At 44.1% G+C, this 23032-nt stretch overlaps 1 protein-coding gene across 1 annotated transcript in view; it reads left to right on the top strand.

Moving 5' to 3' along the window:
- Window positions 1–2519: 2519 nt before the first annotated feature.
- The window catches only part of mcf2l2 (MCF.2 cell line derived transforming sequence-like 2), a 401635-nt gene continuing 381122 nt past the window's right edge, over window positions 2520–23032 (top strand). Inside the window, exon 1 of the mRNA XM_068042330.1 lies at window positions 2520–2661. Within this exon, the coding sequence (XP_067898431.1) occupies window positions 2520–2661 (142 nt within the window). The remainder of the gene's footprint in view (window positions 2662–23032) is intronic.

The following is a 23032-nucleotide window of genomic DNA, read 5'->3' on the forward strand; positions in this document are numbered from 1 at the left end:
CCACAAAAGGCAGGACAAATTCAATCTGGCCAATTACCACCCCATCAGTCTACTCTCAATCATCAGCAAAGTGATGGAAGGTGTTGTTGACAGCATTATCAAGTGACACATACTGAGCAATAGCCTGCTTACCGATGTTCAGTTTGGGTTCTGCCAGGGCCACTCAGCTCCAGATCTCATAATAGCCTTGGTCCAATCATGGAGAAAAGAGCTGAATTCCAGAGGTGAGGTGTGAGTGATTGCCCTTGACATCAAGGCAGCATTTGATCAAGTGTGGCATCAAGGAGCCTAGCAAAATTGAAGTAAATGGGAATCAGGGGTAAGCTCTCGACTGGTTGGAGTCATACCTCGCATAAAGAAAGATGATTGGCGTTCAACACCACAATCATCTCAGCCCCAGGACCTCGCTGCAGGAGTTCCTCAGGGCAGTGTCCTAGGCCCAAGAATCCTCAGCTGTTTCATCAATGATCTTCCCTCCAACATAAAGTCAGAAGTGGGGATGTTTGCTGAGGAGTGCATATTGTTCAGTATCATTCACAGCTCCTCAGATACTGAAGCAGTCCGTGCCTGCATGCAGCAAGACTTCGAGAACATTCAGGCTTGGGTTGATAAGTGGCGAGTAGTGATTTCACCATACAAGTGCCAAGCAATGACCATCTCCGACAAGAAGAGAATCTAACCATCTCCCTTTGACGTTTAACATCATTGCCATCACTGAATCCCCCACCATCAATGTCCTGAGGGGGGTTACCATTGACCAGAAACTTAACTGGACCAGCCATATAAATACCGTGGCTATAAGAGAAGGTCAGAGACTGGGAATTCTGCAATGAATAACTCACCTCCTGACTCCCCAAAGTCTGATTACCCTCTACAAGGCACAAATCAGAAGTGAGATGGAATACTCTCCACTTGCCTGGATGGGTGCAGCTCCAACAACACTCAAGAAGCTCGACACCATCCAGGACAAAACAGCCCACTTGATTGGCACCCCATCCATTCCCTCCACCAACAATGCACAGTGCAGCAGTGTGTACCATCTACAAGATGCACTGCAGCAACTCACCAAGGCTCCTTTGAAAGCACCTATCAACCCACAACCTGTACCACTTAGAAGGACCAGGGCAGTAGATGCATGGGACTACTGCCACCTGCAAGTTCCCCTCCAAGCCACAAACCATCCTGATTGGAAATATATCATAGATCCTTCACTGTTGCTGAGTTAAAATTCTGAAACTCCCTCCCTAACAGCACTGTGGGTGTACCTACACCAGATGAACTGCAGCGGTTCAAGAAGGCAGTTCATCAACATCTACTCAAGGGCAATTAGGGATGGGCAACAAATGCTGGCCTTGCCAGCGATGCTCACCTCCCAAGGACAAATTAAAAAATAATTCAACAGCATTGCCACTGCTGAAATGCCCGGCATCAACATCCTGGGATTCACCATTGATCAGAAACTTAACTGGACCACCACCACCTTCCTGAGAGTATTTAGGGATGGGAAATAAATGCTGGCCTTGCCAGTGATGCCCAGATGAATAAAAAAAGAAGAGGAAAACAGATTTTGGTAATTATTCTCAAAAGTTGGAAGGTCAGCTCAAGCAGAAATAATTTGAAAAGCAACCAACAACATATAAAATCATTTTGAAAAGACGAGAAGTGTTGATATTACTTGCTGTCAGTCTTAATCTACTAACATTAAGTGACAGTAATGCAGTGTCTGTACCAGAAGGGAACAGGCCACCTGTGTTGTCTGATATACAGCTGCTGGAACAATGACACAGCAGGCTAGAATTGGGAAAAGTGAACTAAAAATAATTTAGGTGCATTGACTATTTTGTAAGAATATTATACTGTCAAAACCACAGGCACTCCTGAGTTACTCAAATTCGACTTGAGTAACAAAGCTTCATATTTAATATTTTACGCCACTGATTAGTGAAAATCTAATTGCTTTAAGCTATCATTAGTGATGCACAAAACTGTTGCTATTTATTAAGAATAAATCTTCGCTTGGACGTAGCTGCTTTAAATTGGTTAAAAGCTTTGTTGAAGCTTGCTTCAAATATTTACCTTTTTCATAATTTAGAATTAGTTCAAACTTGTGAATTGAAAAAAAATTAGCCAGTATTACAACACGTGGCAATGAACAGCATGTAGTTACAGTATATAAATGTGTTATGTGTTTGGGGAATTGTTAACCAGGTTGAAAATCAGGCCATAAATTTCTAAACAACCTTACAAAAAAAACTTGTGAAATTATAGCTACTAACTACATGTGCCTTTAATCTTCTAGAATGAAAGGTAGGCGTGCAAGAGAACTGTGAATTATAATTAGTCTCAAGCCGCTATCCAATCAGCTTCACTAGCACGATTTCCTTAGCGTATTGGTTGGTGTCATGATGGTATTACATGACCTTCAGTAAGGTACTCAGGAATCATATGACTGTGAAGCATTGTGATTATTTCCCCCAAACAGTTACAGTAAGTGAGGACATAAGCTTTGAGAGCAATCAATGACCTACCGATATTGTGACTGTGATTATTGTGGAAATTGGGCCGTGCCTTTTGATGTTGTACGGATTTCTGAAGGGGAAATGAAGTCTTACTTCCACTTGGTACAAATGTGTCGACATCTGGAGTGCACAAAACAGAAGAGTATGTATTAAACTTTTGATTTGGATTTATTGAGAACACTTACTTAAATAATTTGTATGGTATACTTTAATTAAAACAAAATATATTTCCAATGATCCAATATAAATCATGTATTATACATAATAAAGAAGAGTAGGAATGGAAACTGAGTCCATATAACATGTTGTATTTGTATGCTTAAAATTTAAAGTGAGGTGAATAGATAAAAGGAAGATTTTTATATCTATGCATAGTTAGAATTGTTCCAAAATATAATTACAAGGAAGAATAAGTTATTAATGCAGACATGGTAAAGCTGTTGAGCATGTTGCAGAATAATTTATAGGGTAATACTGGTAATTAAGTTTAGCTTTGGCCTACTTATTGGCCCCTATTATTCTAGGTGGGCATGAAATTGGATTTGAATTGTGACAGCTTGTACTTCCGTTGAAGATCAGATTAACTCTCCCATCAATGGTATTTACAAATAACGAATTAGACAGGATCTAATGAAGCTTCTGCTTTATCTGTGGGTAAATGCTATATTAATGTATTTAGATACAAGCAATAGTGATAGCACCAGAAGCCAAATAATTGTTTGGTTTTGTGGTTCTATGGCTTCACTAAGATAATTGCCGATATTTCTAACAAGTTGGGCTGCACTTAATGCCGGCAGTGGGCCCAACAGCAAACCGGAAAGCCAGAGCAACCCCGCCACCGCTGTTTCCAGGAGCCCCAACGTGATTTTATGCCCATCGGGCAATTAACTGCCTGCTGTTGGGGCTCCCATCCTTGTAAGGGTGTAGATCCCAACACCAAGAGCTGCCAGCCAGTCGGAGGGCTCAGGCAGGCCCCAATGATAGGGGTGGGGTTGGATGGTGAAGGCGGTGGGGGGAAGGGTGTCTCAGCAGGAATGGCCCTTGTTCCTGGGTGCCCTCTGTGGGCCACAGGGCACCCGATCAGGAGGGCGCCTCCCCCACCAAGCCCATAGGAGGCTGCCAGCTTTTACTGGGCATTCCCCCCATGTGGCGGAGGGCCTCAATTGGCCTCCGGGCAAGATCTTCCCCTCTACTGATTGAATTGGACAGAGTAGAGAAAGTGATGGGCACTCCACTCCTCACCTTTCCTCCCAATTCCACGGCTCCAGCCCCACCTCGCCACCCATTCCCATGGGCAAGATTAAATTCTGTCTCTTGGGTGTGAAATACAGATCCGTAATGCCACTGGAGGTGGTGCTGTGGAGGCTGAACATCCTGCTGGTGGGGCACACTGCACCTCCAGCTGCTTTTGGTGTGGCCCACATGGTACCCCATGCTGAGAAGGACCCTCGCATGGCATTCCTTGTGTGCACCAGAAGCACTGACCTGGTGCTATCATGACGTCGCATAGCCCTACCGGCTGATGTGGCACTGTACTTAAAAATTTTGACCACACATGTCCATTGTACATATTCGTTTGTCACTTGCCAAAGAACGAGCTTTCAGCTGTAAGAGGGGCCCAGCACTAGTGTTACTTAAATGGCCAAGTGCCCAAATTGCAGGTAAGATAATTTAGAATAATTTCTGCTATTGCAAAGTCTCTGGAAGTACTCTGGAGTGTTTTTGGAGGTGTTGTGGTGAATTCCTGGATTTGGAAGGGAGTGTTGCTGCATCCTCACAGGGATGGCAGAGAATCTGGTGACCAGTCCATACAACAGGTCTGGGGACTGCATTGGCAGTGCCTTCGGGTCTGCAGCATGACAGGAAGATGGAACAGAGGCTGCGAAGAGGGCAAGCTCTGTGTGATGCCCTCTGCCAAGTTGAAACTGGACTCCTCCATGTTCCTTGACCGTAACAGGAGGCTGTCTGGCAGGCCAGCCAATGCACCTAGCATCTCAGTGTGCATAACCATCAGCATTTTCCTGTATGCTACCCCATTGAGATCCTCATCCGAGTTCCCTGGAGCAGAACCCATCTGCAACCTCACCCTCCTGTGAGCTAGCAGACGAACGATCATTCGCGCCCCCCTCCCCCCCCAAGCGTGACTGCAGCCCATTCATACAGAGTGATTCACCACTTGCTGATCCCAACTTTATACTTGCCTCCAACGTGTGTGCAGAGCCAGTATCTGAACTGGTGGCTTTGAGTGTCAGATCAAGCGATGGTGCTACTTCATCAGCGCTGTGCTGTTGTTCTCTCTCCTCCACCTGGGTCTGCTGTGGCTGGACAGGCAGAAGCTCTGGAGTATCTGAAAGCAGAAAATCAGAGTGGAAAGGTGGTGTGAGGGAATGTGAGGTGGAAAACAAGATGTTCACAGACACAATATCTGCAGCTTGCTCATCATATGTAGCAGGATCAGGGTGAGGTGAGAGTTGAGATAGGGCATAAAAGGCAGGAACACATCATCGTCCTCCGTCTTCTCAGCAATGATGGATGCCACAGACTCTGTCACAGCCCGTCACATGAAGCGCAAAGCTGTCATCCCCTAGGGCTCAGGAGATGCAGGTATCCTTGTCCCCCACTGGTTCTGCTCTGCTCCTTTCTATTGTATGCCACGTTGTCCTTCAAGAAGAGAGGGCAGAATGCCAATGATTGTGTTAAACTGTGCTTGGGTGATGTGCCTGCCATAGTGACAGGTGGGTGTGAGTCTGACATGATTGGAATATGTGACAGTGAGGTGGAGTATCTAGATGTTAGGCTTGAGTCCTGCATGTCAGGGACTGCTGTTGAGTGTTGGTGGCATTGAGCAGCGTGAGAGGTTAGTGGAGCAGTGGGTAGGAGATGTCATTTAATGATGCATTCACTGACCTTGACCACCTGTATGAAGTCATTAGATTTCTTGTGGCATTGCTGCCAGGTCCTCGGGGCCAGATGCTGGGAATTGACCTCCCTGGCCACCCTGCTCCCAATCCCTTCCGAGACTGATTTTTGAGGGCTTCCTGACCCCCTGTGGAACCATGGCATCTTTCCTCCAGTCCACCTACACCGCTAATGTCTCCAGAGCTGCATCTATTAACCTGGAATCCTCTCTCTGCGCTGGTATTCCATTTTCCTTGTCTACTTTTGCAGCAATTGTATTCAGCAACAGCCTCCTACGATTCAGTGCTGCTTCCCTTTAAGGGGAACAGACTGCCTTTAAGAAAAAAAGGCTGGCTGCACCAAGCGCTATTGGCACATTCTGCTCGACCAATCCCCCTGCCCACTGAGCACTGAGGGAGCCTGCAGCACGGGAGCTACTCTTCCCACTGCTCCAATAAAGCAAATAAGCAGGGAGCACCAAGTTTATGTGCTGTCTACCTCCACCTCAACAGGAATGGGCAAGTCGCAAATTGCAACCACCGCGCACAAAAAATGGCACTGGCCAATTTTTAGACCCTGAGCTTTCTCTTGACGCTCCACTGCCTAATGATTTTTCATGATGCTCGAATTAATCTAGTATTAGATAAGCAGAAATTCCCCCAACTAAATATTAGAAAGACCGAAGCCATTGTCTTCAGCCCCTGCCACAAATTCCATTCCCTACTAGCCACTGTTTGATGCTGCACCTGACCTTTCACAACATTGGCATCCTATTTGACCCTCAGCTAAGCTGAACTCATATTGTCTCCAACAGCTAGACTGCTTGCTTCCATTTTCATAACAGTACCCATCTCCGCCCCTTCCTCAGCTCATCTACTGCTGAAACCTTCATCCGTGCTTTTATTACATCCAGCCTCAACTATTCCAATACAAGAGCAAAATACTGCGGATGCTGGAAATCTGGAATAAAAACAGAATGTGCCGGAAATATCAGCAGGTCTGGCAGCATCAGTGAGCAGAGAAACTGCGTCAGCGTTTCAATTGATGACCCCTACCCGAGTATTCCAATGCTCTCCTGGCTTGTCTGCCATCTTCCACCCTCTGTAAACTTGCTACTTGTTACTCGCTACGCATTCAAAATTTTGCTGGCCATAACATAACTCGCACCAAATCCAGTTCACCCATTGCCCCTGTGATTACTGATCTACATTGGCTTGCAGTCCAGCAACACCTTGAATTTAAAATACTCATCCTTGTATTCAAATCCCTCCATGGCCTTGCCTTGTAAAACGACTTGGGATATTTTACTATTTTAAACATGCTATATAAATGCAAGTTATTTAGGCCTTCCCTCTACTTTTACCATTGCCACTTGGTTCCTGCCATTAAGTTCCTGCATAAAGCAGTAAGTGTAATATGGGTGATTTATGCAGTCTTTAACATAAATTTGCATAAACAAAAATTATTCTTAAAATGCTCTAAAGTTCATTGTTTATGCAATTGCCGAGATTTTCCCCTAAACCACAAAAATAGTTAATTTTTTTTAAGAAAAGATATTATTGAACTGAACCTGGTGCCAATAAAAAGGTAAGGACATGTTGTGATTCCCATGAACCGTGCCAATCCAAAAGAATAAAATAATTGAAATTCATCTTCCAGCTAAGTTTAGATAAATTGGGGAATAACAAAGTGAAATTCTCTTTTACTTTTCCACTGAGGTCAGAAAAATATATTCTGAACAAAGAACTTTAGTTTTCCTTTTCACAGAATCATAGATTCTTACAGCACCGAAAGAGGCCATTCGGCCTGCTGTGTCTATGCTGAGTCTTCGAAAGAACTGTTCAATTTAGTTCCCACATGCCAGTTTTTTCCCCATAACTTAGCAAATTTGTTTTCTTCAAATACATGTCCACAATTGCCTTTTAAAAGTTCATATAGAATCGGATTCCACTATGCTTTCAGGTAGTGGGCTGGATTTTGTTGTCCCGCTGCCGGGAGTGGCGGCGGGTGCAGAAAATGGTGGCCACCCCATGCGGGACCCATGCCACTGCAGCGCCGTGATTCAGTACTGGGCACTCACTTAGCATATTCATTGGGGGAAGGCAAGTGACAGCCACAATCACGTGGCAGGGGCGGCATTGATGATACCCTTCATGGCGTCACCTGATGCGGGAGCAGGTACTGGTGCCATTCTTAAAAGGCTGACAGCCCTGCAGACAATTCAGCAAAATGCAGAGTTGACCCCTTCCTCCCCCTTCCCTATACAAATAGTGCAGAGTTGACTCCTTCCCTGTACAAATATTGCAGAGCTGACCCCTTTCCCACCTCAGTGGTGCCAGCTTTCCCTGGACAGGAAAGTGAAGGCGCATGAGTGCCACACATCGTGCTGCAGATCAGGAACTGAAGGTAAGATCATTGTGGGTTACAGTTAAATTAATGCAAACATATAATTAGTATATGGAAGGCAGGGTCCTGTTGCAGAGCAGCGGAGGGGCCGCCACGGAGTTTCCCCGCCAGCAGGAAGATCGGGCCCCCCAATACTGGTGTCAGATACCCTGGTGGTCTGCTGCTGCTCCAATTCTCTGGCCCCCCCACCACGGAACCTGACATCGGACTGGGAACAAAATCCTGCCCAGTGTGTTTCAGATCATAACAACTCTCTGTGTGAAATAATTTCTGTTTATTTCCCCTCCAGTTGTTTTGTCAGTTATTTTTAAATCTCTGAACTCTGGTTATCAACTCACTTGCCAGGGCTAATATTTTCTCCCCACTTGCATAATGTGAAGCCCTCACAATTTTGAATATCTTTATTAGATCTCCTCTTAATCTCTTCTGCTATAAGAAGCATCCCAGCTACTCCAATATCTCCACATAACTGAAGTCCCTCATCCCTGCTATACCTCCTCTGTACCTTCTTCAAGGCCTTGACATCCTTCTTAAAGTGTGGTGCCTGGAATTGTATATGGCAGCTGAGCCCTAACCAGTGATTTGTAATGGTTTAACATGACTTCCTTGTTTTGTATTCAATGCCCCTATTTACAAACCTAAATATCCCATACACTTTCTTAACTACCTCTTAACTTGACCTGGCACCTTTAAGGGTTTGTGACTATTCACCCCCAAGTGCCTCTGCTCTTGCACCCCCTCAAAATAGTACCAATTAAATTATGCTGCCTCTCTATGTTGTTTCTCCCAAAGTACATCACTTCACAATTATCCACATTAAATTGCATCTGCCAATGTGTCTGCCCATTTCACCAGTCTGTCCACATCCTCCTGAAATATATTACTATCTGTTCACTATTAGCTGTTGCCAAGTTTTGTATTATCCCCAAATTTCAAAATTGTACTCCCGAAACCGTCCAAGTTATGTATGGCATAAAAAGCAATGGTCCTAATACTGACCCCTGGGGGACCCCACTGCACACTTCTCTCCAGTCAGAAAAACATCCATCCACCACTACTCTCTGCCTGGTATTCCGTAGCCAAGTTACCACTATCCCTTTAATACTTATGCTTCTATTTTTCAAGTAAGTCTATGATGTGATACTTCATCAGATTCCTTTTGAAAGTTCATATATACAACATCTATTGACTTCTATCCATTCTGTTACTTCATCCAAGCTTTCTAAAATTCAAACAAAGAAACTACAGGCATGGTAATCACAGGTACTGCTGCCCATCTGTGAGTTTGAGAAATCCAGAGTAGGAAACAAGCAGTTGTTAATATTGTACATCCTCTACTCCAATTCAAAAACCTATTGATGCACGCTGGAAAATTCTGCAAACTGCGCACACTCAAAATGAATGGATGTGACAGTAACTCTCCTCAATAGAAAAAGTACTCAATCAAAGCCTTGTTCTTGAGAAAAGTATTAAAAGACAATTCATTTTATTTAATATTATTGTGAAATGTGTAATTATTTTATTTTAAGTCCTAATTTTGAACATCAGAAATTTCAACCAGTAAGAAAACAAAAATTCAAGAAGGTGTTTAGTTTGGTTCATATTCTTTTGTTCAATAGTAGGTGCTCCTGACCAGTTAGTCAGGACAGTTATTACCAGAGTTCTTAGCAGTCTCTCATTTGCAGTATTTTAATGACTTTCCTTGCTTACGATTCATAATTTCCCTAATTTTTCAGCTCTGACCTTTGCTATTTTACATTGAACCAGTCAACAAAGTATTACAGTGGAAGTGTGTGGTAGATATATTTTTTAATACATGATGAGTAGATCTTGAATGATGTTGTTCATAGATTAGTCAGAGGATATGCTGTTTAATAACAACTAAATGTGATGGGGAAAGTGTTACAGAAATTAAGTGCAAAACAAAAGACTTTTAGTATTGCTATACTTATAGAATATATAATCTACAACCTATACAGATATATAAGTAAATGTTGTGCTGAACAGCTCACATTGCAGCAAGTGTATGACAGCAAGTGCCACTTGCAACAGGAAATACATAAATTAAAAACAAGAACTGAGGACTACGGTCTTGCCAATACCAACTAAATCAGGAGATGTTGTTCACTAATTCCTGCAATTGGAGGAAAAGTGTTTGGCAGGTATTAGAGTGTTGAGAGATGGGTGTGCGATACGACAGTAGTTGCAAGACAGATATGTGAAATTATTATTTTAGGTTTTTTTTGTGCCAGTGGTTGGAGGAATGTGTCAAAGTATGGAAATAGGATTCTGTAATTTGACAGTCGTGGAAATATTACCAAGAATTTCAAGCTTTGGTGAATCAGATATGTGTAATGGCAAAGGTTGTGGCTGGGTCTATCAGCATTACAGACGATAGACCATAACTATGGGGAATGGCAATATCTTACATTACCACAAGGTAAGTGCAGCACTTTGCCAATAATGGGCATAGGGGATCCATGAGTATTAAGGGAAGGATTAGGATTGGTTCCATTGGCATTTCTTGCAAATATTAATACTGGTCGTGGTTGGGTAACAATGTGGGTGAAAGGCGAAACTGAATATGGTCCAACTTTTCCTTTTCCCCTTATAGCAAGTTTTCAACCAGAACCTTAATCCCACTTGCTCTGCAACCCAATCAGTAGCAGTGCTGGGGCGGGTGGGGGTGGGGGCGAGGGTGGGCATTTAGTGCTGGGGGAGGGTGGATCATGGAGGTGCAGGTTTTCCTGGCAGGGACCCTCAGTGGGCCACATATTTCTCACAGAGGAGGGCCCCCCCGAGCTCCCCCAAGCCTGCAGGAAGGTCACCTTGTTTTAACTGGGCAACCTCCCTGCTTAGAGGAGGCCCCCCCCCGCAACCCCTGCCACTTTCTGGTTAAATCCCAGAGGTGGCAGGAAGAGGCCCTTAAGTGACTGCTAACATGTCACTTCAGGGCTTCAATTGGCCTCTGGGCGGGAAGGCCATTTTTGGCCTATCCTGTCCCCTACAAAATTGCGTTGCGATGGAGAGGCGATGGCCCCTCTGCCCTCCCACCCCTCATTGCAATTCTATGGCCCGCCCCCCTCCTCCACACCCATCTCAGAGGGACCCATAAAATTCAGCACAAATGTTTCAAGTCTGTGATCTTTCATTTGATGAAAGGCCACAGACTTGAAACATTAATTCTGTTTTGCCCTCCACAGATGCTGCCTAACCTGCTGAGTGTTTCCAGGATTTCATGTTTTTGTTTCAGATTTCCAGCATCCAGAGTATTTTGCTTTTGTTTTCCATTTGCCACAATTTGGCTCACTCACTTAATCTGTCTATATCGCTTTGAAACTTCCTGCTCCTATCTGCACTACTTACAGTAAAAGCAAAATACTGCAGATGCTCGAAATCTGAAATAAAAACAGAAAGTGCTGGAAATACTCAGCAGGTTTGGCAGCATCTGTGGAGAGAGAAATGTTCCAGGTCTATGACCTTTCATCAGAACTTTCAAAGAGAGCTTCAGAGTGTCTTTGAAGCATTTTCTTTGTCCTCTCCTGGAACACTGGCCATTTGAGAGTTGAGAAAACAGAACCTGGCAGGGAAGACTGTTTTCAGCCATCCAGACAGTGTCCAGTAAATCAAAGTTAATTTTGCAGGAGTTTTGCCTGAATGTTGTCTTCAAAAAGGACAATAGCGTTTGTTCGATGGTTCTCCCATTGAATCCGGAGGATGCGGCGGAGGTATTGCTGATGGAATTTCTCTAGCACTCTTATGTGTCGCTGATACACAGTCCAGGTCTCACTGCAGTACAGGAGTGTGATGACAACAACTGCTCTGTACAGTAGGACTTTTGTTGACTTGCGGAAGTCTTTGTTGTCAACATTCGCTGCGTAGTTTGTAGGAGGCTGAGTTGGCGCAATTGATCTGGTGTTGGATCTCCTTGTCAATGGTGGCCTTTTGAGAGGTGGCTGCCAAGGTATGGGAAGTGCTCAACATATTCCACAGTCTCTCCTTCAATATTTATGGGAGGTGGAATATTTAGCTGACCAGGTATGGGTTGATATGAGTTTTGTTGGAATGTAGGAAATGTGGCAACCAATTTGCACTCAGCAAGCTCCCACAAACAGCAATGTGATAATGACCAAATAATCTGTTTCTGTGATGTTGGTTGAGGGATAAATATTGACCAGGACACTAGGGATAACTCCCTTGCTCTTCTTCGAAATAGTGTTATGGAATCATTTACATCCACCCACGCAAGCAGATGGGGCCTTGGTTTAATATCTCATCTGAAGGACAGCATCTCCGTTAGTGCAGTATTCCCTCTGTACTACACTGGAGTGTCGGCCTTGGTTTTTGTGCTCAAGAACTGGGACTGGAACCTGGAAATTTGTGACTCAGAGGTGAGAGTGCTACCAACTGAGCCACAGCTAACACACATAGATAGGGTTGGTGTATAGGAATAGGATTTCGGGGGTAGGCAGGAAAGTGGAGTTGTGTCCACAAACAGATCAGCCATAATCTTATAGAATGGTGGAGCAGGCTTGAGGGGCTGAATAGCCTACTCCTGCTCCTAGTTTGTATGTACGTATGTTTGTTATGGTCTCTGTAATGCAGCTGAGCAGCTGAGTTCTCCTGATGACCCAGCAGAATCACTAATTAAAACAGCAACAGAAAAGCAAGAAATATATATATATTTTTAAAAAGTTAATTGCATGACTGGAGAAAGTGGGAAAAGGCGCTGTCAGTTATATTCTTTATTATAGTGAGATCAATTTTTCACTTCTGAGTCAGGGTCACATATTTGATTCATGACGCATTGCAGCTTCTCAGACAATTCCTACTTGTTTCCCTAAACATCTTGCATATCTGTGTTGGGGAAGTGCCCAGAAAAGTAGCATTGTGCTTCTATTTAAATAGTGTACGATGGTTATATTAAATGTCGAAGACTTGAGAGTCTCTCTTTCTTTAGGTTTTAACCCTATACACCCAGTCGAAATCAGGTGGATCGACAGTTAAAATTGCCCAGGTTATTCACCCACTCTGGAGTTGCTGGGAGGCAAATGTTCCCAACTTTAACTCACTCTACTGAGCAGGCGACATGTACAGAATAGATTGCTGTTTTAAGGCCCGGATATTAACAAGGGCAGGTTATATAGACGATGGTGATGGCGGAGTAGGGAGTTGTGGGGGGGGGGGGTGCACGGGGTGGTTGGTGTCGTGGCATCATTTCAGACAGAAAGTCCCGGGTTTGCCCGCATCTCCACAGTGTGTGTCTTTTAGCCCTGATAGGATCCCAGTCCTTAAGTCAGCCTGATTGACGGGCTTGGCTTCCAGTTGGTGGGAGTGGGGTGGGGATGGGGATGGGGGGTGCGGTTTCCTGCAGCATGCTGCAGACGCCCTAGCAAAATTGAAGTCAATGGGAATCAGGGGGAAAACTCTCCGCTGGTTGGAGTCATACCTAGTGCAAAGGCAGATGGTTGTGGTTGTTGGAGGTCAATCATTTCAGCTCCAGGACATCACTGCAGGAGTTCCTCAGGGTAGTGTCCTAGGCCCAACCATCTTCAGCTGCTTCATCAATGACCTTCTTTCAATCATAAGGTCAGAAGTGGGGATGTTCGCTGATGGTTGCACAGTTCAGCACCATTCGTGACTCCTCAGATACTGAAGCAGTCCATGTAGAAATGCAGCAAGACCTGGACAATATCCAGGCTTGGGCTGATAAGTGGCAAGTAACATTTGCGCCACACAAGTGCCAGGCAATGACCATCTCCAACAAGAGAGAATCTAACCATCTCCCCTTGACATTCAATGGCATTACCATCGCTGAATCCCCCACTATCAACATCCTGGGGGCTACCATTGACCAGAAACTGAACTGGAGTAGCCATATAAATACCATGGCCACAAGAGCAGGTCAGAGGCTCGGAATCCTGCGGCAAGCAACTCACCTCCTGACTCCCCAAATCCTGTCCACCATCTGCAAGGCACAAGTCAGGAGTGTGATGGAATACTCTCCACTTGCCTGAATGGGTGGAGCTCCAACAACACTCAAGAAGCTCGACACCATCCAGGACAAAGCAGACCACTTGATTGGCACCCCATCTACAAATATTCACTCCCTCCACCACTGACGCAAAGTGGCATCAGTGCGTACCATCTACAAGATGCACTGCAGCAATGCACCAAGGCTTCTTAGACAGCACCTTCCAAACCCATGACCTCTACCGACTAGAAGGACAAGGGCAGCAACTGCATGGGAACACCACCACCTGCAAGTTCCCCTCCAAGTCACACACCATCATGACTTGGAACTATATCACCTTTCCTTCACTGTCACTGGGTCAAAATCTTGGAACTCCCTTCCTAACAGCACTGTAGGTGTACCCACGCCACATGGTCTGCAGCGGTTCAAGATGGCAGCTCACCACCACCTTCTCAAGGGAAATTAAGGATGGGCAATAAATGCTGGCCTGGCCAGCGCCACCCACATCCCATGAATGAAATAAAAAATTAATGCAAGCAACTCAGGAAGCCCAAATGTAACAAATGTAAAATCAGATTTGAATAGTATCTGCAACTGGATCATGTGATTTCCTACAATCACCTTTGTAATTGCATCACTGAATTGGACCAACAATTACTTTATTTACAATATCTCTCTTATTCAATGCATCAGTCTCTCTTTCAGCAAATCAGTTTAGTGATTCTAGAGAATGGGCATGCAGACATTAAGGGAAAAAAATGATGGGGTTGGGTTGGGGAGGACAGAAAAGATAAGATTGTTGATTCAGCATTCTATCAAATACATAATGGGGTTCTGATGAAAGGTCACTCTGCTTCTCTCTCCACAGATGCTGCCAGACCTGCTGAGTATTTCCAGCATTTTTTGTTTTTATTTCAGATTTCCAGCATCTGCAGTATTTTACATTTATTATATTATTACATAATGGGATAGTATGGCTGCTCAGAAACTGCAGGAGTGACAGACTGGAATCCTGCTTTTAAAACAGCTTGCCCATCAATTTGGGAAATAAAGTTGAAATCAGGAACTATTAAACAGTTATGCTTAAAAAAAACAAGGTTCAGTTAAGGTCGGGACACGATCAAATTGCTAAGCTCTTAATGATCTTTATCCATAGCATTTAGTTTTTTTCATTGAAAACGTTCAGACTTTGTGTTTTTTTTGTTTGAAACTTTGCACTTTTGTACTTAACTATGCATTGGCTTCTCTCAGGCACAACAAATTGATCCTACTTATTTTTGGGTCTGACACAGTACTGTTTATAATATTACACATGACCTGCTGTGGTCTGATGACCGCTCGTTTAAAAAGTGCTGTACATTAATTGCTCAGCATCCCACCACAAAGTGGCTCTTTTATTCTCAGTTTAGCCTGAGCTCATTACTACTTAGGAAGCAACTAGACTCAGCTAGTCACAGACCGTTGTTCTGCGTAGTCCTGAGAAATAGAGACAGGGAAATGTACACTTTTGGATGTTTTGCAGACGGATGAAAATCCTGGCAAGATGAACAGTGAAATATCTTATCAGTTTACAGAAGAGTTTCAGGAGTGTTTGGCCTTTGGAAAACATCTAGGTGTGTATTTATTTAAATCCAATTCTAAATATAAGTGATTACGGGAAAGAAGACTTAGACACTGAACCAGCCACTGCTGTGTCATCATTAATATAATTTCATGCCTGAAGTTATGCCATTCAGCAAGTTGCTATTGACATTGTTTTCTATGAAGTAAATTGGGAATTATATATTTTTACATCTTTTTACAGATGTTTAATGATTTTTAAAAAGTGAAACTCTGTGTAAATGATTCATTGTATATATTTAAATTAATTTTCATTTTTAAATAAGTAGTTTAATTGGCTAGGATTTTGCTCTCAACGGTGAAGGAATGGTTTTTGCCATTCACTTTGCATACAACAGCACACAGACCTTTCACTGGCTTGTCAGCATAGACTACCACTAATCCAGTGTCTGTTTCAGCATTGTGCCCTCTACAGAGTATCTATAGTATCTGTCTGTGAACATGGTAAGGAATAGTGACGCTCTTCAACCAATCAGATTGAAGAATCCTCATTGAGACATGCAGACTGCAAATCAGGAAGTAAAAAAAAGGAAATATAAATTATATTTGCATCATGTGCAGGAAGTGAAATAAAGATTGGGTCATACAATTGGGAGTAAGGGAGAGAAATAAAAGAGACAAACAGGAAAAGTAAAAGAAAACTATATTTTTTAAAAAGCTGCAACATTAATTTTCTTAGGGAATCAGACTCAACTCTTGTCATATTAATTTGTCAGGGCTAGAGTGTTTAGCAGTAACTAATGCTTATTATGCTGTTAAAACCTCACCCACACATGAATGCACTAGCCCTAACTTTTACAGCTGTCTTTAAAGCGGAACTAATAGGTATACTGATAAAATAATTCAATCCACTGCAATGATTTCAGTGCTGAGTTTATTGGTGAGGATTGCCTAAGCATATCCTGTGGAGGAGCAGGGTGTCTCTGATAGCAACTTCTGGATTTCTGTGTTTAACTGCATATGTGCGGTTGCCAGACATTGCTTTCAAATTCATCCTATAATAACAGCAAGCATTGATAGCCTCGATGTTATATTACAGCAAAGTCAGTGCCAATTTTTGTGGTTTACTTTATCAGTGGGTCCCTTAACCAGTGTATACAACCAGTCATCATCTTGTGAACTTATTCACTAAGCCAGTGTTTACCAACCTTTGTTTTGCAGGGCACTCTTTTGCAAATATTGACACACTAGCAGGAAGCCCCTGACCCCACTCCCTACCCCAATCCCAACAGCTGTCAGCTACTTGGAGGATATTCGTGCTATCATCGCAGAAAATACTTACATTCTATGCAACAGAAAGTGCTAGAAAGTCAACAAGTGCAGCAATGTGTTCACCTTTCAGACTTCCTGGCATCCATTCATGGGTCTCTAGAGTTTTTTTGTAAACTTATGTACTGAATGTTGAATATGAAAATGAACAATCACATATTTATTTATTGGGTACAAGTGTTACGATCTCAGTGAGACTGTTCACGTTTAAAATATGAGATATGAACCCCTAGACCAATTTAAAGAATTACGACAACATTTCATGTTTTAAGACTTTTATTACAACAACTGAATTAAATGAATTAAAAGAAGTCCCATTAACTAAATAGTACTTTGTAAGTAGCTGATACCCCAAATTACAAAAAGATGTGTTGTTTACTTATTAAAACACTTGAAAACCTCAGACACTTATATGTTATTCAGTCCTCTTTGATGGCGAAATCTTTATGATTAAAATCCCAAACTCCTCCCAGCTGTAATGGGTTGGATTTCCCAGATCTTTCTCCAAGTAAAAGTCCACTTATCCGAGCACTTGCGACCTGGGCATCTGTAAAAAAGTTGATTCTTGGTGATCCTGTTGATCTTTTACTTGCAAACCTCAACTTTCGAAACAGGTGCAGGTCTTCGCAGCCTTTTGCTCAATCTGTGTTTTCCTGAGAGCAGTGTACCCTCTCTCTCAATTGAGGCTGCCACAGCTGGTTCTCTTCCATAGATCACTGAAGGCAGCAGCACAGGTAGATAAGGTGGTTAGGAAGGCATATGGGATACTTGCCTTTATTAGCCGAGGCATAGAATATAAGAGCAGGGAGGTTATGATGGAGCTGTAAGAAAACGCTAGTTAGGCCACAGCTGGAGTACTGTGTACAGTTCTGGGCACCACACTATAGGAAGGATGTGATTGCACTGGAGAGGGTGCAAAGGAGATTCACCAGGATGTTGCCTGGGCTGGAGCATTTCAGCCATGAAGAGAGACCGAAAAGGCTAGGGTCGTTTTCCTTAGAGCAGAGAAGGCTGAGGGGTGACCTGATTGAGGTATACAAAATTATGAGGGGTATTGATAGGTTAGATAGGAAGAAACTTTTTCCCTTAGCGGAAGGGTCAATAACCAGGGGGCATAGATTTAAGGTAGGGGCAGGAGGTTTAGAGGGGATTTGAGGAAAAATATTTTCAGCCAGAGGGTGGTTGGAATCTGGAATGCACTGCCTGAAGAGGTGGTAGAGGCAGGAACTCTCACAACATTTAAGAAGTATTTAGATGAGCACTTGAAACGCCATAGCATACAAGGCTACGGGCCAAGTGCTGGAAAATGGGATTAGAATAGTTAGGTGCTTGATGAATGGCACGGACACGATGGGCTGAAGGGCCTGTTTCTGTGCTGTATAACTCTATGACTCTTCCTTTCTTACAGCCTACTCTGAAGCTGCAACCATTGGTTTTCTTTCTTACAGCCTGTCTGCCTGCAGAAAATCTGTTAAATTTATTTGGAATCAAAAGGCAATAGCTCATTGTCCTTTTCCAATGTGCAAAGTCCAGAAGTCTGGCTTCAGCTAAGCCACATGGGCCTTTCATTGTTTCCAGGTGTTAGCATTCACATTTGCATCCTCAGAATCAATGACTCCTTGTTTACGATCCGAAAGTGAAACCCATTATTCTTCAGGTGTTATACCCCTGCAGTCACTGTTTTTCAAAAAAAGTCTTTTATCAGTGTTCTCAGTTGTCCTGGTAACCAAGATTTCTGTCTTGGCTTTAAGCAGAATGGATGTAAGGCACCTGACATTTCTGACTCCATCTTAAACTTTTCAAAAATCAGTTTTTAAAACATAATCATGTTATGAAGTCATAACACTAGCCAATAGAAACTGACAAATGAAAATAGTTTTCTTCTAGTTTCATAGACATTCAGTAATGGAAGCACGTGTTTTGATTGAACATTTGTATACAATGGGGGAAAGAGACAGACTGGATAGCTTTACAGAGACTTGATGGCTCAAACGGCCTACTTCTGAGCCATAATGTCTCCATGGCCGAGATTTTATCTGGGCGACAGATGTCTCGACCACAAGCAACGGTGTCGGCAAGAGCCCTGCGTTGCCTCCTCCGGAGAAGGCCTGCCTGATCAAATGCCAAATAGGCACTTTAAGTGGACATCAGTGAACCTTTCCCAGGATCAAGGACCCCAGCAGCAGACGTTCCCCCTGCTGAGAGCTGCTGGCCAATCAGAGGCCGGCAGTTCTTCCAGTAATCAGTGCCACCGCAGAGGTGGAGGCTGCTGCCGATGAAGCCCTCAACCAAGGCCTTGGACCTAGGCCATAGGTAAGTCCCAGTGGGAGAGGTTTCCCGGGGTGGGAGCATGTAGGGGGGTTGGCAGCAAGGGCATAACGGTGGCTCTTAGCAGGCCCCCCATTCCCAATGCTGGGTCCCTCGTTCAGGCACTGTGCCTTTTAACGAGGGATGCCACCCCCCACCCTCACCCCTTCCCCAACCCGGAGCCAGCAGGCAACCTGAACAGGTTTGCTTGGTGTGCTCCCCGTGTAGGGACTGGCCTGCCTGCCACTGGGCTAATTTTGGCAGAGGTGGGATGAGGCCCTTAATTGGGCATTAATTGCTCATTTAAGGGCCTAATTAGTGGCGGGGTGGGAAGACCATTCACAGGCCCTCTCGCCCCGGACTTAATTTTTAGTGGAGGCGGGAAGGTGGCAGGGTTGCCCCCATGCCACAAACCATCCCGCTTGATGTATACGCTCTCCCCGCCTCCAAACCTGACGCGGGGGAGAGCACAAAATTCCCCCTTGCAACACTATGAGCTGGGTTTTCACTACAGGGGCGGGAAACAGAAATTGAGTCTGTTTCTTGGTCCTGAACATGCCCCTGAGGAGTGGGGAGGGGGGCAACAGTCACTTTTTGGTATTTTCACAGTGGCACCCCCTGTCCAAATAAGGGCCAGAATAGGGCTCTCGAAGCTGGAAGGCCAGTCAGAGGCCTTCCAGCTTGAGCAGCGCAGCAGGCTGTGATGGCAGGTAAGTAAAAGAGATGGCACTTCAACTTGGAACCCTTTCAACAATGTTTTTAAAACTTTAATTAAAAAATGGTTCTTGCAGCCAGGCTACCACTGGGTTGGGTAAGCACGTCTACAGCATGGCATGTGGCTACTCTTGCACCAGACAGGCAGGGAGACCCTCTAAGCCTTCCTGGAGGGCTGCCCCCTCCCCCCCTGCAAGGGCCAGCCTCCAGGCACCTAAACTGGCCACTGCTCGTGCAGGAAACTGGAGGCTTACAGGAAAATTCCAGTCGGCCTTCTTTAATTGTACCTAACAAGGCTCTTAACTGGCCTAATTGGTTACCCCTGCTTGGGGGAGGGTGGCCCTGCTAATCCTGATCCCTCTTCCGCTAAAATAGATAGCACCAGGAACACATCGGGAAACCAGCAAGTCAGCTGGCACTGGTATTTTCAGGCCCTGTCCGCCTCCAATCCCGCCCCCAGCAGGGCCCGAAAATCCAGCCCTATGTCTCTGTTATAAAAGTAATTTTTGGCATGTCTGAAAATCTGAATCCATGGTCCAAATGATGAGTCATGAATTGTTCCCATCAATGCTGTGGAGAAACAGTTTATAGCAGAGGTTGCTTCTTTCATTAAATCTAATAGATTTTATGCTATCAAAAGTTTAGTCTAGATCAATACAGTTTCTATTTGACTGTGCAGAGAAAGTGTACCAGTTTGATGTCTAACATTTTTGGCCCAAGGTTGCAGTATGCTCAACTCATAAAAGATTTAGAAAAAAACGTAGTTAGCAAAATGATACTCAAGATGTATTAACAGTTTCTACTATCAAAAATTGAAAAAAAAATTGAGATTCTGAAATTTTGTAGCTCTGGAATTGATGAACTCTACAGGAAACAATGTAGGTTTAAAATAAAATATTTGGCAGCTTTTTTTTTTAAATAAATGTGAAATACTTCACACATCATTATGGATATTAATGACTTGGATGAAGAGACAGAGAGTAATGTATTTAAGTTTGCTGATGATACAAAGTTTGGTGGAAAGGTAAGCTGTGAGGAGGATGTAGAGAGGCTGCAAAGAGATATAGACAGGTTAAGTGAGTGGGCAACAAGATGGCAAATGGAGTATAATGTAGGGAAGGGTGCAGTTGTTCACTTTGGTTGTAAATATAGAAAAGCAGAATATTTTTTAAAAGGTGTGAAACTGGTAAGTGTTGATGTTCAAAGAGACTGGGGGTACTCATACAAGGTATGCACAAAGTTAAAATGCAGGAGCAGCAGGCAATTAGGAAGGCAAATAGCATGTTGGCCTTTATTGCAAGGGGATTGGAGTACAGGAATAAAGAAGTCTTACTAAAATTGTACAGGGCTTTGGTGAGAACACACCTGGAATACTGTGTGCAGTTTTGGTCTCCACATTTAAGAAAGGACATACTTGCACAGGAGGCGGTGCAGCGAAGATTTACTAAATTGGTCCCTGGGATGAGGGGTTGTCCTATGATGAGAGGCTGAGTAAATTGTGCCTATATTCTCTGGAGTTTAGAAGAATGAGAGGCGATTTAGTTGAAATACACAAGATTCTGAAAGAGCTTGAAAGGGTAGAAGCTGAGAGATTGTTCCCACTGTTTAGGGAATCTAGAACACAGGAACACAGTCTCAGGATAAGGGGCCAATCATTCAGGACTGAGATGAGGAGAAATTACTTCACTCAACGGCTTGTGAATCTTTGGAATTCTCTACCCCAGAGGGTTGTGGATGCTCCATCATTGAATACATTTAAGGCTGGGATAGATTTTTGGTCTTGCAGGGAATCAAGGGAAAAGAGGATCGGGCAGGAAAGTAGAATTGAAGCCCAAGATCAGCCATGATCGTATTGAATGGCGGAGCAGGCTCAATGGGCCATATGGTCTACTTCTGCGCCTACTTCTTGTGATATGGATATAAAGCCATTAAAAATTGCAACGTCAAAACAGTCGGTCACGTGACCACCTGCTAGCCAACTAGGGGAGATTAAAATTTGGAAAAACAGAATTGGAGATCAGAACGCCGTGTGCTCCAGGTTGGAACAGATCCTGTCTAGTTCTGCCCGCTCATCTCTCCGGGAACTGAATCTTCTGAAAACACATGAACCACAAAGAGTGAAAAGTCTGCAGCATGCGATAGACCGAGCTACGCGATCCCATAACCAACGGATCAAATCTAAGCTCTGCAATCCTGCCACATCCAGCCGTGAATGGTGGTGGACAATTAAACAACTAACTTGTTGATGATCCATCTCGGCCTCCTCCTGAAGTCCCCAGCATCACAGATGCCAGACTTCAGCCAATTCGATTCACACAGCGTGATATCAAGAAATGACTGAAGACACTGGATACTGCAAAAGCTATGGGCCCTGACAATATTCTGGCAATAGTACTGAAGACCTGTGCTCCAGAACTTGCCACACCCCTAGCCAAGCTGTTCCAGTACAGCTACAACACTGGCATCTACCCTGCAATGTGGAAAATTGCCCAGGTCCTGTACACAAAAAGCAGGACAAGTCCAACCCGGCCAATTACCGCCCCATCAGCCTACTTTCAATCATCAGTAAAGTGACGGAAGGTGTCATCAACAGTGCTATCAAGCGGCACTTGCTTAGCAATAACCTGCTCAGTGACGCTCAGTTTGGGTTCCACCAGGGCCACTCAGCTCCTGACCTCATTACAGCCTTGGTTCAAACATGGACAAAAGAGCTGAACTCAAGAGGTGAGGTGAGAGTGACTGTCCTTGACATCAAGGCAGCATTTGACCGAGTATGGCATCAAGGAGCCCTAGCAAAACTGAGGTCAATGGGAATCAGGGGGAAAACCCTCCGCTGGCTGGAGTCATACCTAGCGCAAAGGAAGATGGTTGTGGTTTTTGGAGGTCAATCATCTGAGCTCCAGGACATCACTTCAGGAGTTCCTCAGGGTAGTGTCCTAGGCCCAACCACCTTCAGCTGCTTCATCAATGACCTTCTTTCAATCATAAGGTCAGAAGTGGGGATGTTCGCGGATGATTGCACAATGTTCAGCACCATTCGTGACTCCTCAGATACTGAAGCAGTCCGTGTAGAAATGCAGCAAGACTTGGACAATATCCAGGCTTGGGCTGATAAGTGGCAAGTAACATTCATGCCACACAAGTGCCAGGCAATGACCGTCTCCAACAAGAGAGAATCTAACTATCTCCCCTTGACATTCAACGGCATTACCATCGCTGAATCCCACACTATCAACATCCTAGGGGCTACCATTGACCAGAAACTGAACTGGAGTAGCCCTTTAAATACCGTGGCTACAAGAGCAGGTCAGAGGCTAGGAATCCT

This window comes from Heterodontus francisci, chromosome 11 (genome assembly GCF_036365525.1).
Source record: "Heterodontus francisci isolate sHetFra1 chromosome 11, sHetFra1.hap1, whole genome shotgun sequence".
NCBI classification, from domain to species: Eukaryota; Metazoa; Chordata; class Chondrichthyes; order Heterodontiformes; family Heterodontidae; genus Heterodontus; species Heterodontus francisci.